Source organism: Salmo salar, chromosome 01 (genome assembly GCF_965601325.2).
Source record: "Salmo salar chromosome 01, fSalSal1, whole genome shotgun sequence".
Taxonomy (NCBI): Eukaryota; Metazoa; Chordata; class Actinopteri; order Salmoniformes; family Salmonidae; genus Salmo; species Salmo salar.
This window is the reverse complement of record NC_138291.1, coordinates 28,669,244-28,687,185: the sequence shown is the minus strand read 5'-3', so window position 1 is coordinate 28,687,185 and position 17,942 is coordinate 28,669,244. Positions and strand designations below refer to the sequence as shown.

The 17,942-nt window shown below is 41.6% G+C and overlaps 1 protein-coding gene across 1 annotated transcript; it reads right to left on the bottom strand.

Moving 5' to 3' along the window:
- Position 1: 1 nt before the first annotated feature.
- On the bottom strand, positions 2 to 12,880 carry LOC106592979 (ectonucleoside triphosphate diphosphohydrolase 5 (inactive)). The gene is made up of 13 exons (XM_014184360.3): positions 12,194 to 12,880; positions 11,694 to 11,773; positions 11,193 to 11,336; positions 10,734 to 10,809; positions 10,085 to 10,120; positions 6,305 to 6,393; positions 6,114 to 6,193; positions 4,434 to 4,495; positions 4,144 to 4,245; positions 3,219 to 3,362; positions 2,944 to 3,000; positions 1,854 to 1,969; positions 2 to 1,731 (listed from the first exon to the last, which is right to left on the bottom strand). The coding sequence occupies exons 1-13, from the start codon at positions 12,471 to 12,473 to the stop codon at positions 1,648 to 1,650; spliced, it is 1,350 nt and encodes a 449-aa protein (XP_014039835.1). The 5' UTR covers positions 12,474 to 12,880; the 3' UTR covers positions 2 to 1,647.
- Between the last annotated feature and the right edge of the window lie 5,062 nt (positions 12,881 to 17,942).

Here is a 17,942-nt window from a genome sequence, read left to right as displayed (position 1 = left end):
CTTTCTTAAGGCACTGTACCTGTACACCAAGTACACTTTTAATATTGTATTGAAACATACATGTATAATGTATACATGCATTTTACTTGCACCAGGTTTTCATAAAAAGTGATTTACATGATCAGTTATCAAGCAGTTCACCTTAAAACTTTGTGAACATTATGCAGCAGAAATAAAGTTTTCTTTTGCAAAGTCAAAGCAGTTACAGTCTGGAAAGTATTTAACTTATACAGGTTTACTTTGTAGTATTATATACAGCAGTAGTTATTGTACACATTTGCTACTGAACATAGCGGCTATTGTTGAATAGGCTAATGCATTGCACGAAGAGCAGTTATACAGCGAAGTTCATTTTGTACAAATTGCACCAGAATTCAAAATAATCAGGATCTGAGATTTAAATATTTGTACAGTTCACAAGAAAATAACAAACCGTATTAATAAGCAGTATGTGTGCCTTGCACCTAGAGCTATATCCGCACAACTGAAAGATTTATGGGTTTAATGTCTTTGATATACCTGACATGCTTCTTAGGCTGTATGTATCAGTCTATGGGTGATATAGTACTAGAGGGATATTGAAATGATGACTGATTGCTGAATACAGCAACAAGCCAAAGCCACATTTTAATTTGGAGAGGGTCATGTAGTCTTGTCACGGTTGATCGAACAATGACCATTTAGTGCTCCACTGTAGACAACACAAATAATGCAGACTTTACCAACAGTCAGAAAAACAAAACACTCACTTTTCTGATTCAATTCAACTGGCTATTCTACACAAGGCCACATCTACTAAGGCTGCACTTTCAAAACATAGGCATCAACGTCATACATACAATAGTATTCATATATCAAATGCAAGACATACTCAGTGAGAACACTACCGTCTCATCCTCTGTGCTTTACTTGCCCCCTGAGTTGTGGCAAATTGGTCACCTCCTTTAACATTGATGAATATGTACAACTCTGTAGACAACATCCAAGCAACAGTTCTCAGCTACAGCATCGACAGTTAAAGTGTTATGTGCAAAGTATGAGGGGAAACTTTTCTATTTACTTAACTTCAATGATATATTGCTTAAGTCTTGTGAGGGAAAATATCTTGTTCACCTGTCCTACAGTATGATGTACTGGAAATATATTTCCAGATAGAATGAGTTGCAGGCATTCAGAGCTATGACTGAAGGTTGCATTCCTGAAACTTATTTTTTCTCTCCAAATATTCCTCTGTACTTTACAGTGCACTCCAGGACCACAGTAAGCACCAAAGTTCTCTAAATACCTGACTAGTTGCAGTGCTTCTAACTACTCTACATGCTCAAAGGTAGCCAAATAAGACTGCATTTCAGGTCAGACACCCCGAAGGAAGCGTATATATAAACGCTTGCTTTACAAAAATATAGTCAACTCACTAATTATGGATGAAACATACAGTAGAAATAGCTGTCCTTCATTATAAAAAATATAGTGATTTCTTTGTCAACAGTTCTTGGATTATTTGCAGGAGGGTGCTGGGAATGGAGGGGAGGGGTTGGCTGGAGAAGCTTGGCAGTGCTGCTGAGCAGGTGGGAGGGATGGGCGGGGGGGTGCCCCCATTAACAGGCTGTCCCTCTCAGTGCCTGCAGGCAGGTAGAATAGCTGCCCTTAGTGGATGTTGAGGTTGTTGAAGTGATCGAATGTGGCTCCCAAGGCCCAACTTGTCTCAACATTGTTCACCTTCTTGGCGAGCTGTGGATCAGAACAAGAAAAAAAACATACAAAATAAACCATCATGTTAAGTTTTGACCTATTAACCTCTTGGTGCCTGTCCCCTCCCTGTGTGCCCAGTGACCTGTTCCTGACTGTCTCACCTGCAGCACTGTGTTGTCCTTGAAGCCAAAGCCCTCCTTCAACAGGCATGTGATATATGTCATATCCATGCAGAGGAAGGGGCTGATGGGACGGTACTTGGTCATCTTGTTGCACACTTAAACAAAAACAAGACGGCACTACATTAACAACAACTCACATACCACTGACAGAAAGCTGAGAGCACGGGTGGGCGTATTTAGAGATATCTTGTGTCATGTTCAAAGTGGGGTCAAGCAGCAGACAACCATTAACCTGTATGCCACATTATAGAAAGCTGGTCATCTTGTTTTGTTTATTTAGTTTGTTTAGCTGACTGAGCAAGGGGGTGTGAGAAGAGTCAAGGGTCTACACATGTTGGTGAATCTGGGGGTGGGAGGCTGAGCCAAACAGACTAGCTGTACACAGCGTGTCTCTCTCAATCTCAGCCCCCGAGTCGGGTTGGGTGTTGTGTGGCTGTCAGGTACAAGAGACAGAGCTCAGAGCTGCCCGGGTCAACTGCCTGCCAACCTGTCCAATGCCAGACGTGTTCATCGAGACCATGTGAAAGTGTTCTCACAATGCAAATAGACTTTACATAACACACCAACTCACTTCTGCTAGCTGTAAATCTAGCACAACACGGGCATTTATTTTGCCACATACTCTAATGGATTAACCAAGGCTATATGTCCATCTAACGTGTGAGGACACTTTTCACATCACATTACAGTCAATTATGTGTAAATGTCTTAAGTAAATGTCCAAGTGTATATAGAATATTAATGTATTTGTGTATGCTCCAAGAATAGTTAAGAATCAGACATTTCATCTAATGGTCCTTGGTTATATTGGAAATGGCAGAAAAATGTGCCAATGTTAGGTTAGCTGTGTCAAGATGAAGTTTGGCCACAAACAAGGTTGAATATTTGTGTGAGTTCAAACAGCGTGTATTTTTGCAGGCAAACTTTGTGGGGTAAGGAACTGATATTTTGTGAGGCCTTGTGAGATTGTTGGAGTCTAAAATAAACACCAACATTTCTTGATTGTACACTGTGTACTGTATCAATATAGTCAACATGTGTCTAAGAGAAAAGCCTAGGACTCTCTCACCTTCTTTGGCTCTCTTCTTGAAGTCCCTGACTTCTACCATACCACCCCGACTGCCATCTGGAAAACAAAAACAAGACTAGCCTACTTTTAGTGATCTGCTACAACAGTTGTCATTTCAATTTTCTAAGCATAATCATGAAAAATGCAGTAAATGTATTTGAGTAGAAAACAATTAAACCATTTATTTTTAATTAAACACTTCATATCATTGAGATTTTACTGGATGCAGACTGAATGTTGATTTTGCAGCTGTCTTGCTCTGTGTGTCTTCTCACCAATGAGGCCTGACTCTACAGCTCTGTCGAAGTAGTAGGAGAAGGCGTAGAAGATGCTGCTGCCCTTTATCTCGTACGGCTGGTGCACGATGCCTTTCACCACCCTCATCACCTCATAGTAGCACAGCTTGTACCCTGCATAGCCTGAAGAGAGATCACATCATTAGTATCTAACACAAGCTGTACTCAATCTTCAAGGTAGGTATCATATTTAGATTACAGAGTTATGTCAGCTTTATGACAACAAAACACCCAATTCAATTGTTAACAATTCAAAATCAGCACCAACAATAAAATATTTATTTTCAAATGAGAGTGAAATAACTGAGTTCGCTGCATGCTTGTGGTGGAATGCACTGGGAGACCCTGGAGCCTCTTTATGATGTCAAAATGGGGTTGAGGCTATGGGCTCTCAAGAGCGCGACACTCGAAAAACCTTAAAAGTACACTCACAGCACCCTGGGATTGGTTGGTTACAACCAGGGAAACCAAGTGCTGACAAGAGTAGCACTTAGCATAGGCCTGTTGGGTGATCTATTTTTACCACATAACTGTGAGCGGTCAACATCAAGCCTTTCGTTACACAGAGAAATAACATCTCTGGGACTAACCCAGTATCTTTTGGCTACATGACTGTGGTATGGGAGTGTTGCATTATTTGCGGAGTTAACTGACAATTTTCCTCTCATTTAAATACAAGGTTTGCTGTATTATAACTGTTGAAAGTCTGAGTGCAGAGAGAAAGAATGACAAAACATGCATTTTGCACCACAGTGCAGCTGGCTCCAGTGGAAAAATGTTCCCAACTCTTACTCAACTAAACTCTTACATTGAGCTATCTGAGACAGAATAATTGATTTCTAGATTAGAGGATTATTTTTTTTAAATGATGTTATCGAAATGGTATGTTTTATTTTGCGCTTACCATCAGGAATTCCGCTAACTTTGTAAGTGATTCCACCAAAAGTCCAGTCCTCTCTGAACTTCTTGGGTAGACAGGAGCTTGTGAAAACTTTCCACTCCAGACCTGAAAGAATAAACCAGATTGGTTATAGGATTGTCCCCCCGAGGATGACATTTAAATAGTGTGTCTGATTTATAGAAATCTTAAGTGTGTCTTGCAGCATTATACAAATCTATTCATCTGTCATGAACAGATGAATGACTTTGCAGTTAAGCTTGCATATCTAAGTAAATATGCCCATTTTAAATTACCATCAGCTCCCAAAGCCCCAAGAGTTGCCAATCGAGCAGCTACAAGTCCATTTCCAAGGTAGCTGAATGAGGAAAGAAATTCAGAATACATTCATGACAATCAGGGGCGGAAATCCCGGGGGGGACACGACCCCCCCACCCTGGGAAAAATATGATTTGTCCCGCCCAATACATCACTGAAACATAACTATGTAATTTAAATAATATTAATAATACGCAATGAAAGCAATTGTGCTGATTATAGACACTTAATAGCTCGTTTTTAAGTTTCAAAAGATTGCGACCCCCCCACCCTTTGCCTCACAATGGTTTGATCCACTGCCAGTTCCTTAGCTTGCGAGGTAACGAACGTAACTGACGTGAGGTTAATCCAGTCAATCGCGCACACACACTAGCTGAATATGCAGAGCTAGCGCGCAAATATTAACTATTAAGCTAGCTAGTACCTATTCCATTTATGTGGCGTCGTCAAAGATGGAATCTTTGCTATCGTCAATTTATTCCAAGATCAGCATGCATGTAAGTTAGTGCTTCAAAGTCCCTGTGATAAGGTTAGCGATAAACTGAACAGAACTACACTCTCTTCTACCATTGTTTTAAATATATTTAATGGTCTCGTTGCAAAAGCTAAATTGTCGCAAGGGAACTTTTATTTATATATTTTATTTCACCTTTATTTAACCCGGGTAGCAAAGATTATAGCAAACACCACTGAATTGGTGCTCGCTAGCTTTGCAAATTCAGCTATTGTTAGAAGCCAGCCAATATGAAACAAACGATTAAAATTGCAAAAGGTTGCAGCATATGTTGTGTAAATGGTGAACTCATACAGCTGTCAACTCTTGTCACTGCAATCCGTTTCACATTTGCTAGCTACCTTTTAGATCGAAGCCCATATAGAATGATAGAAGATAAGATGATAGAAGCCCATCTCCTACTGTAAATAACCTACATACTGTGTGTGTGTAGCCAACCAGGTAGAAAAATGGCAGAAAAATGGCAGAAAAAAGACGGACATCAGAGTATTTTTCAGTAGACCAAAACGCAAAGTAAGAACCCTAGTAGCCTAATATCTCAAAGACTAGTTGATAAAATGTTCATAAGAAAGAAATGAAATTCTAATGGGAATGTTTCACAATGATGTCATTAGGCAGAGCAGGCAACAGATGGCACACAGACAGCAGAGTTGGGGACAGATATGCAGGGCCGGACTGGCAGAGACAGGGAGTCTCAGGTAAGTTTGTTGAGTCTTTGTTTGGCAACATTATGAAAGGTTCTAAAAATGTTTTACTTGTAAAATAGGAACATAATTGGAAAATGCCATGGATACCCCCACAACTTAAACTGGTGACTGAACTAAGATTTGTTAAAGGCAATGGTATTGCTGTTGTGATTAGTTGTGTAGTTTTGGGTACCGGTAGTTAGGAGTACGGCAAACACCTTATTTCTTTGGTTCCTCAATATACATTTACCATATTAAACGTAGGCTATGTGTTACAGCACTACTTTTGGTGTCCCCCTCAAGAATTGCTCTTGAGAAAATGTAATGTAATTGTCCCCTCCAAAGTTGATATCAGATTTTCGCCCCTGATGACAATGCCAAAGTAATGTGAGTATACTGTTTTGCATTGTATGCCATGACATATAAAGTAACTGCTGTACCAATGGTTGATTACTCACCTGTGAGTGTAGAGCTGTAGAGTGTTATTGAACATGTTGATGTTGGCAATGTAACTGGCTGGGGCGGTGAACACTGTTTTCTATGGGAACAGAGAGAGGTGTTCAGTAATATGTCATTAAATAGCAATAGTTATTAGCAATAGCAATCTTTGCAAAACGTCACTAACAGTGGAGTTCAGTTGAACATTTACCTTTGATTTTGGAAGGAAAGTGATCTGGGTAGATCCTCCACCCAAGTCCAGGATACCCACTGTCTTCCTGGTCTTGGCATACAAGTGCCCTAAAGCAAACAGACGGAAAGTCAAACACACAGAATTGGAAATAGAAAACTATAGACAGGATGCTATCCATCATCAACATTATAAACAGAAAGTAGAACATACACATACTGTACATTGACCACATACTGCATTTAGCATTCATTCATATTCTAACCACCCGCCTGAGACAAAGACTGGCATTCTAACAGATGTACAGGGCCTTCAGAGTATTCAGACCCCTTCACTTTTTCCACATTTTGTTACATTACAACCGTATTCCAAAATGGACTAAATCGTTTTTTTCTACATCAATCTACACACAATACCCCATATTGACAATGCAAATGTATTAAAAATAAAAAAACTGAAATATCACATTTACATAAGTATTCAGACCTTTTACTCAGTACTTTGTTGAAGCACCTTTTTAAGCAGCGATTACAGCCTTGAGTCTTCAAATCAAATGTTATTGGTCACATACACATGGTTAGCAGATGTTTTTTGCGAGTGTAGCGAAATGCTTGTGCTTCTAGTTCCAACAGTGCAGCAATATCTAACAAGTAATCTAACAATTCCACAACAACTACCTAATACACACAAATCTAAGTAAAGGAATGGAATAAGAATATATACATTTTAATATATGGATGAGCAGTGACCGAGCGGCATAGGCAAGTTGCAATAGATGGTATAAAATACAGTGTATATATATATATATATGATCGTGGACTTATTCCTGAAGTCCACGATCATCTCCTTTGTTTTGTTGACGTTGCGTTAGAGGTTGTTTTCCTGACACCACACTCCGAGTGCCCTCACCTCCTCCCTATAGGCTGTCTCGTCATTGTTGGTAATCAAGCCTACTACTGTTGGGTCGTCTGCAAATTTGATGATTGAGTTGGAGGCGTGCATGGCCACGCAATCATGGGTGAACATGGAGTACAGGAGGGGGCTGAGCATGCACCCTTGTGGGGCACCAGTGCTGAGATTCAGCAAAGTGGAGGTGTTGTTTCCTACCTTCACCACCTGGGGGCGGCCCGTCAGGAAGTCTAGGACCCAATTGCACAGGGCGGGGTTGAGACCCAGGGCCTCAAGCTTAATGATGAGCTTGGAGGGTACTATGGTGTTGAATGCTGAACTGTAGGCAATGAACAGCATGCTTACGTAGGTATTCCTCTCGTCCAGATAGGATAGGGCAGTGTGATGGCGACCTATTGGGGCAGTACACAAATTGAAGTGGGGTGACAGGGTGACAGGTAAGGTGGAGGTGATATGATCCTTCACTAGTCTCTCAAAGCACTTCATGATGACAGAAGTGAGTGCTACGGGGCGATAGTCATTCAGTTCAATTACCTTTGCCTTCTTGGGTACAGGAACAATGCTGGCCATCTTGAAGCATGTGGGGACAGCAGACTGGGATAGGGGGAGATTGAATATGTCCGTAAAGACACCCGCCAGCTTGTCTGCGCATGCTCTAAGGATGCGGCTAGGGATGCCGTCTGGGCTGGCAGCCTTGCGAGGGTTAACACGTTTAAATGGCTTACTCACGTCGGCCACGGAGAAGGTGAGCCCACAGTCCTTGGTAGCGGGCCACGTCGGTAGTACTGTATTATCCTCAAAGTGGGCAAAGAAGGTGTTTAGTTTGTCTAGAAGCAAGACGTCAGTGTCCGTGACGTGGCTGATTTTCTTTTTGTAGTCTGATTGTCTGTTGACCCTGCCACATACGTCTCGTGTCTGAGCCATTGAATTGCGACTCCACTTTGTCCCAGTATTGACATTTCGCTTGTTTGATTGCCATGCGGAGGGAATAACTACACAGTTTGTATTCAGCCATATTGGTCCGCGCTTTCAGTTTTGCGTGAATGCCGCCATCTTTCCACAGTTTCTGGTTAGGGTAGGTTTTAATAGTCACAGTGGGTACAACATCTCCTATGCACTTCCTTATAAACTCACTCCCTGAATCAGCGTGAATAGTCCTTATCACGGGTACATCCTGTTTGAGTTTCTGCCTATAGGAAGGGGGAAGCAAAATGGAGTCGTGGTCAGATTTGCCGAAAGGAGGGCGGGGGAGGGCTGTGTATGCATTGCGGAAGTTAGAGTAGCAGTCTTCTTGAGTATGACGCTACAAACTTGGCATACCTGTATTTGGGGATTTTCTCTCATTCTTCTCTGCAGATGCTCTCAAGCTCTTGTCAGGTTGGATGGGGAGCGTCACTGCACAGCTATTTTCAGGTCTCTCCAGAGATGTTCAATCAGGTTCAAGTCCGGGCTCTGGCTGGGCTACTCAAGGACATTCAGAGACTTGTCCCGAAACCACTCCTGTGTTGTCTTGGCTGTGTGCTTAGGGTGGTTGCCCTGTTGGAAGGTGAACTTTCACCCCCAGTCTGAGAACAGGTTTTCATCAAGGATCTCTCTGTACTCTGTACTGATGCTCCCTTCATCTTTCTCTTGATCCTGACTAGTCTCCCACTCCCTGCAGCTGAAAAACATCCAAACAACATGATGCTGCCACCACCATGCTTCACCGTAGGGATGGGGCCAGGTTTCCTCCAGACGTGACGCTTGGCATTCAGGCCAAAGAGTTCAATCTTGGTTTCATCAGACCAGATAATCTTGTTTCTCATGGTCTGAGAGTCCTTTAGGTGCCTTTTGGCAAACTTCAAGCAGGCTGTCATGTGCCTTTTACTGAGGAGTGGCTTCCGTCTGGCCACTCTACTATAAATACCTGATTGGTGGAGTGCTGCAGAGATGGTTGTCCTTCTGGAAAGTTATCCGATCTCCACAGAGGAACTCTGGAGCTCTGTCAGAGTGACCATCGGGTTTTTGGTCACCTCCGTGACCAAGGCCCTTCTCCCCCGACTGCTCAGTTAGGCCGGGCGACCAGCTCTAGGACGAGTCCTGGTAGTTCCAAACCTCTACCACTTAAAAATGATTGAGGCCACTGTGTTCTTGGGGACCTTAAATGCTGCAGACATTTTTTGGTACCCTGCCCCAGATCTGTGCCTCAACACAACCCTGTTTCAGAGCTCTGCAGACAATTCCTTTGACCTCATGGCTTTGTTTTTGCCCTGACATTCACTGTCAACTGTGGGACCAGACAGGTGCGTGCTTTTCCAAATCATGTCTAATTAATTGAATTTACCACAGGTGGACTCCAATCAAGTTGTAGAAACATCTCAAGGATGATCAATGGAAACAGGAAGCACCTGAGCTCAATTTCGAGTAACATAGCAAAGGGTCTGAATACTTATGTAAATAAGGTACTTCTGTTTTTTATTTTCAATACATTTGCAAGCAAGTCTAAAAACCTGTTTTTGCTTTGTCACGGTGAGGTATTGTGTAGATTGATGGGGAAATATATGTATTTAAACCATTTTAGAATAAGGTTGTAACGTAACAAAATGTGAAAAAATGGAGGGGATCTGAATACTTTCTGAATGCACTATAGGTCTGTGGCCACCGAGACGAAGAAGAAGGCTATTGTTTGGGCCATAGGATAGGTTTGAAAAGAAATCTCCTCTTATTACTGCGTAAAAATTGAGGGAATTTTACATCCCATCGTGACCAGATGGTGGCCAACATGACTCAATACAAGACAGTCAGACAAAGACAGGAGTCTTTCACTGCCCGGCAACTGTGTACAGTGTAAACCTCAGAAATGACCCCCCTGACCATTAACACCACCTTAGCAAAACATGAGCAATGCCTTACCTGTCAAAAAGTTCACCGTTACCCAGGCCAGGACTCCTACGAGAGAGAGTCGATGGAGAGTGTAAACATTCACTTGAACAAAATCATGTGCAATTGTTGCCTTTGTAGTCTTGTAGTTGGAAGTTACCATACATATTGCCATTTGAACACATGCATGGAGGACAGACTGAACTGTCAGTTCAGAGATTGGAGTTTTTTTTATATAATTTAGCAGCTGTGTTACATTAGTAATATTTGTCTGACATGGATAGACCAACCCAGGTAATTACTACTGTCTCAGATCTCATGTTATGGCTCTCATAAAGTGAGTCTAATGAATTGCACATCTGATGAAACAGGAGTTAGTGTGGGTATCTTAATGAGTGATGTGGAGGATCACTTAATATTGGGCGTGGGAAGGGAACTCAGACAAGATTATTTAGTTGCTCTATGAGGTAGCAATAGAGCTCTTATAAAAACATGTTATGAGGGCAGAGTTGGTATATACTAACTACCTTGTTTGACAATACTGCAGTGTTTTGCTAATCTAACCAATGTCTGCAATTAAATGATTGAATGAGTTTCACTCTTTACCAACATAACCAAAATACCACAATAGCGTAAAATAAAATTAGAGAGATGTTGGTGACATACCAACAAAATGGCATACCTTCATTTGTTCCATTCATTATGGAGACACTGTTGTTTGGTACAAAGAATGGGGACTCGCCAAAGACTTCCCGAACCTACATAGACAATTTATGATGACAGTGCATATTAACAAAGAACATCCTGAATAAAGACAATAAGAACAAAACATGAAGCTAAAATACCATTATATCTCTTATATCTAGACTCAGGAATCATTCTGAGGCACATTTGTCTGAGAATGACGGAATTTAAAAACCACAAGCATAGCTAGAGTATCCACATTAATTTAATAATTCAATTTAATAATTCAAATGACATATTCCACTACATTTTGCAGTGATGGCCACCAAAAAGTCGGAAGACTTTCCCCCGTTCTTTCAAGGACACTTGTAAGCACTTAGCGGTTTCTCGTCCCTATCCTTGGAAGGACGCGTCATCCCTGTGCCAAACTGTCTGAGGGGAGAGAAAACGTGCATACCTCATCCAGCAGAGCGTTAGCCTTCTCCTCGGGTAGGAGGCGGAGCCCGGCTGTGGCTTTCAGGACCACCGGGGTCTGCTTCCACTCATGCTCTGGCACCGTCTTCTTGGCCACCTTCAGCAGCGCTCTGATCGTGTTCCCACCCTGAATGGGATAACAGGCATTAACAGATGAGCATGGTCGCCACTGGAACACTCTCAGCATATCCGTGACCAAACTAGGCTGATATGGATATTTCAACAGTGAATGAAGTATATAACGGCATTAACATATTCAGTTGATTAAAGGGTTGATATGTTTTTCCACATATGCTGTTCACATCATCAGGTTTGTAAAATGTAGATCCCAAGAAAGTAAAGATCAGACGTAGTGATAGCATCAGCAGAATCAGTTCATGTAATTATATGGTCTACATCACATTGCAGACTGTAATGTGGACTGTGGACAAACCTCCTAATTCCCCCAATCCCTAAATGAGAAAATGATAGACATGATACATACCTCTTCAGGCTTATCTTTATATGCAGACAGACCAGGCTTCACTGCATGATACATCTCATTGTCCAGAACTGGCAGCTCAACTAAAAAGAGAAACAGTGGATGCATTCAAATGTCAAACAAGATATGAACGTGAAATAACAGAACTCGGTTGCATTTATGTCTGCTTTTAAATTAGCTTTGATGCCTCAATCACTCCATTACTTTACAATCGCTGATGTTTAGACAGAGTAAATACAAAAACAACAAATTCCCTTCTAGAGTCCATTGGAGGTCTGTTTTTAGGGATTTCAGTCACACTAACTACAACTCAGCTGCCTCTGGGTTCCGTTTTGTCCATGCTTGCTCTCTCCCCATGCTGACGGCACATGCTTGTGTTTACACCACTGAGCGAATGACCCAACAGCAAACAGACTCTCTGGGAGACCGCTGATTGTAACGCCCTATTGGCTCCTGAGGTAGAGTGAATGAGATACACAGAAAGAGAGAGAGAAAACACTCACCAGGGTCTTTCTGAATAAACTTGTAGATGTGGATCCGGGTGCCTGTGCTCCCAGCATCGAACATGATCCCATAGAAAGTGCGGCTGTTGACAGGTTGGGAGACCTCAGGCAAGACTTCAGGCACAACTTCAGGCAGGAGGTTTTCGGGCAGGAGGTTTTCCATGTTAGCAGAGTGTTCGTGGTGGACTGTCTGGCGGTGATAGTAGGTTGCCTCCGCTTGGAAGTTCCAAGCCAGAACCCACATGCACATTACTGTAAGGATTAGCATCTGAAGAGGCATTGTTTAAAACCCGAAGAAACACTGATGTTTTTGTAAAAGCTAAGCAAAACACGCTACAGTGCCTTTTTAGTCTTCTTCAGAGGAGCAGCACAAAATGCAGTGGCAGCAGCTTGCAGAGGTGATGAGAGGGAGGCAACCGGAGAGGCAGAGGCAGAGTGGGTAGCAATGCACACTCAGGACTGTCTGGTCATCTGTTTACAGTATATAAAGACATAAGGGCTTGGTGTGGGGCCACACCATCACAGGCCATCCACCAATCCTGTTGCGTTACATCTCAATTCCTTCAAGAGTCCCCCCTTCTGAAAGAGCTGGATACTGAATACCTGCTTATCAGAAGATTTTATTCCTAAACTGGGTAACACTAAACCATTTTTTTCTTAATCTTTAGTGTGCAAACTGGAGCCAAAAATCCCCCTAAAAGAAGAAAGAGGATATATCAAGACATCAAAACGACTGGCTTGCAGAAACTTGCAGCAATGTTCTTAAAATACATTTTATTGGTCTATTTAATTAAGACTTACATGCAAACTTGCCGATTACAAAAAATCCTTCCCTGTATCTTGACTTTTACATGCACACTTCAGTTACTTAAATTTGCCTGAATTTGCTTAATTAGCATGATGTCAGAAATAAGTTATTTTAGAGTAGATTACTTATTTTAAACTCATGTTGCTTGCACTCATTAGTATTTTGAAACAAAACTTTATAACTAAATAAAATATAATAGTTATTTCATAACTGATTAAAATGTTTGTTTTTCTAGTCTTAGTTATAAAAAGGGGTATAAAGAAAAGTAGATATAGTATAATATACTTTGGGACTTTATGGTGAGGATATAAAATGGCATTAAAATCATTAAAATTAGAAAACCCCAAATGCTTCAGCAGAATTTTGAAATTCAGACAGAAAATATTAGTCATTGCGGGGTAGAGGAGTTGCAAGATGGATTGTGCATTACCACCTGACAGCCAAAGTTGCGACAGGGAAGATCATTTTCTCTGGGTATGCACAAGTCATTTTTTGTGTGTATTACATTCCGAACCTATCATGACATGTGTGAAAATTACCACATTAAAACATATGCTGCAGCCCTTTAAACCCCAACCAACCTTTCACAAGAGATGTGCAGATGCAACTTGCACTCCAACTTGCATAAATGCTGAAAGAATGTAAGCAATAATCTCACTCCTACTCATCCCTGTGCTAACCACAAGGTTTCCTAGGAAAGAAATGTAAAGCTTCACAGGAGAGACCATGAAAAGCATGAGTGGCTGCTCTCAGTTTTAGGAATGTGGTTGCCTGGTTGGCAGGCGTCTTTAACCAGTCTATCAGCAAAAGTATTCTAATGTACTGTAATGTTCAAAGTTTCCAGGTGGGAGAGAGGCAATAACGATGTGCTACTGTAGCTCAGCAAAGAGGCCCTTCTATCTCAGAGACCTCATATGAACTGAGCTTTGCACCAGAGTGAGATTTCCTTCACTCAGTCCCCACGAGAAGCTGCAGCAACAGTGAACAAAGACTGGGCTGAAACATGTAGAATTTGTATATTTCTAGATGCAGGCTTGCTGAACTGGTCTCACCCAACTCTGCTTCTGCTACTAATGAAACTGGTTCACCACCCAGTCAAACAGAGGGTGAGTGAAGCATAAACTGTGGAGGCATGTGTCAGCTAGCTCAGCTGGCAGGGTGAAATTGAGCGGGAATGGAGGCGGCCAGTGGTCCTGCAGCAGGACTTGAGGAGGGCAGATAGGAGGTCCACGGAGAGGACATTCCAATCCCGGGACACTCCGCTGTGCAATGCACTGTTCCAACATTGTAATTTGGACTAAAAATATTGCACTTTTCTCCTTCCTTTTTTTCTAAATACTGTGGGTTCTTTTTTCCAATCCTGTGGCTCACCAATATGGTCCGTTCCCCCTATCAAAGCATGCATGTGCTGGACCTCTCATTAACTTTGTGTCAATTTAAGAATATTCTGATCTGGCATGCCATGACAACATTGTAATGCTTTATGAGCCAATTTAACAGGTTGCTGGCTGCTCACACTCAAAAACACAAGATGTCATATTAGAGTTACTTACTCTAGTCCTTACGAAAGCCACGCGTGTCTGCTGTCCCCCCATGCTGCTATCTCCAAAGTCCTTTATGGGAAGACGTATCTTGCCCTGACAAAGACAAAAGTATTCTACTTTATAATTAAGTTTGGCATTCAGACATACAGTAACCTACAGTAAGTACTACTATAGAAAATTATGTACAGTATTTTGATCATTTGCAGTGTTTTGATGGATCTGACACTTGGGAGCTTACTACTTGTACTTATCACACACTATGTTTACAGCATGAGTCAAAACATACGCCATACCTTCATGATCCAATTACAATGATTTCAGAGGACAGCCATGGTCTGACAAGTTCTAACCAATGGAGGTCAAATAACTAATGTGAGCTGAGCTGCAAAAAGCGAAACTAGAACTGTTCAGTGGTTGTGGTTGAAAACCATGATAATAATTATATTTTGTTTCATTGACATCTGTTTATTTTTTGTTGTTGTTGAAATAGTTGAGAAAAACAGTAACTTGTAAAGCAAGGTAATTGGTAAATAATATAACAATCTATATGAGAAGTTTTGTTAGCCTATAGGGCTTTAGGGAGGGAGGCATAGACCTACAGAAATGAGGCGGCACTATGACACAGCACATACTAGTCAAAGGTCCAATAAGAAATCCTCAGTGGTGGCCTATCTTAAATACAACTTTTGATGTTTTGTTGCAACTTCCACAAATGCTTTAAAGCATGAGAGGTGACCCGGGCTTTGTAATCCAAGCCTTGCAATCTATTATTAATATACCGCAATGTTACCCTCAGGAATTTCATGTTTGTGGGTGTCCTACCCCAAAACTCTATTGAAGAGACCTAAACCTTGTCATTACAATTCCAATGATAATGACAGCTTCGAAATGCTCAGGGTTATTTCAGTTCTCTACTCCCTGTCATAGCAATTAGCTTTAAATTTAGTCCCCAAACTCTGCGCATGATGCCAGTGCAAAAAGATATATTCTTAAATTTACAGTAACTACACCCTGAGATTTTATGATTTACTTTTTTGTTCAATGTTTGGTTAAATATTGTTCCTTGGGCACCCTCCAGTTTCTCCAGAAAGCAGAATTTGGAAGCCAGTTCAGCAATGTGGGCTTTGGATTCAAATGACTAACTTTACATTGTTTATTTCAGTTGGTTGAGGTTCTCAAAATCTGCATAGTCAACTGCAATTTGTTGAATTTTTGTGGATTCTCTGCAATTTATGTAATCCAACAAAACAGCTGTGTGATCCTGATGGCTGTGTAACCTGTCAGAGGTCCAAGGTTCTTCCCAGGACACACAGAACAAAATTCCTCTAAGAAGGGGTGCAAATGTCATTCCATACCAGGGGGTGCACCTCATTCCACATAGACATATGAACAGATCCTTGTGTCATTCGGAAAGTATTCAAACCCCTTGACTTTTTCCACATTTTGTGGAATACCCCATAATGACAAAGCAAAAACAGGTTTAGAAAATGTTGCACATGTATACAAATAAAAAAAACTGAAATATCACATTTACATAAGTATTCAGACATTTTACTCACTACTTTATTGAAGCATCTTTGGAAGCAATTACAGTCTTCTTGGATATGATGCTACAAGCTTGGCACACCTGTATTTGGGGAGTTTCTCCCATTCTTCTCTGCAGATCCTCTCAAGCTCTGTCAGGTTGGATGGGGAGAGTCACTGCACAGCTATTTTCAGGTCTCTTCAGAGATGTTCGATCGGGTTCAAGTCCGGGCTCTGGCTTGGCCACTCAAGGACATTCAGAGACTTGCCCCGAAGCCACTCCTGCATTGTCTTGGCTGTGTGCTTGGTCGTTGTCCTATTGGAAGGTGAACTTTCGCCCCAGTCAAGGTCCTGAGCGCTATGGAGCAGGTTTTCATTAAGGATCTCTCTGTAATTTGCTCCGTTCATCTTTCCCTCGATCCTGACTTGTCTCCCAGTTCCTGCCGCTGAAAAACATCCCAACAGCATGATGCTGCCACCACCATGCTTCACCATAGGGATGGAGCCAGGTTTCCTCCAGACGTGACGCCTGGCATTCAGGCCAAAGAGTTCAATCTTGGTTTCATCAGACCAGAGAATCTTGTTTCTCATGGTTTGAGTCCTTTAGGTGCATTTTGGCAAACTCCTAGCGGGCTATCATTTGCCTTTTACTGAGGAGTGGCTTCCATCTAGCCACTCTACTATAAAGGCCTGATTGGTGGTGTGCTGCAGAGATGGTTGTCCTTCTGGAAGATTCTTCCATCTCCACAGAGGAACTCTGGAGCTCTGTCAGCATTACCATCGGGTTCTTGGTCACCTCCCTGTGCTAATTAACTATCTGCTTCTCCAAACATCTGTGTGTAAATGGAAGACAGATGCCACAAAAATACAGTTGGCTCCAACTGTGTTTAAACCAGTTAAAACAGTGTGTATTTTACATTTGTGAAATTACTTTGATGTGATATGAAATTAGAGGAATTTATGTTTCTAGATCCATAGCGCAATTGAGAATCAATTCGCGATTAGATGGAGAATTTGGCTGTTTTGGCTTCCACAACCAATTCGCCTTTAAACGGAACAAGGCCCTTGGACTATAAGGAGTATCGGTAGGCTCCCTTTTGTTAGTCCATTGTAGAGCTCGCCAGTTTGTAGTCCTGAAAAACAGAAATTAGTTACCTCGGGTTGGTTCAGCCATTCCTATGCAGAAAATGAATAGGGAAAGATAGGGCTTTGGGATAAACACCAAAAATAAGGTCCGAGGTTAACACAGGTTTAGGAGATCTTACACGTTCTATGTTCTATGAGATAACATCAGTCAGTTAACATGACCTTTGTGAATTATGAAGCCTTCAGGTGATTTAGGCTATGTGCGGCAGGTAGCCTAGTGGTTAGAGCGTTGGACCAAAAGGTTCCAAGATCGAATCCCGGAGCTGACAAGGTAAAAATCTGTCGTTCTGCCCCTGAACAAGGCAGTTAAAACCCACTGTTCCGTCATTGAAAATAAGAATTTGTTCTTAACCGGCTAGCCTAGTTAAATAAATGTGCGTTTTCTGATTACATACATGCTTCAAAATTCACAAAAGGTTATGTTAGCTGATAAAGATTATCGCATAGAACAAAAGCATTAGAGCTCCTATCCCTGTGTTTACCACATTACTTCTTTTCAGCATTTATCAAAAAACCTTAAACATTAATAGTGCTCTCTATAGATGGGTTGCCTGACAACGGTACGAAAAAAGCTTCCATGTGGTAGATGGTGCGTTCAAGACAACTGGGAACTCGGGAAAATACGAAGCCAAATCATGCCGTCAGTGATCTTAAAAACTATTTTTCCCAGTCGGAGCTCGTTTTCTTCCCGAGTTCCCAGTTGTCTTGAACGCACTGATTTCGGATA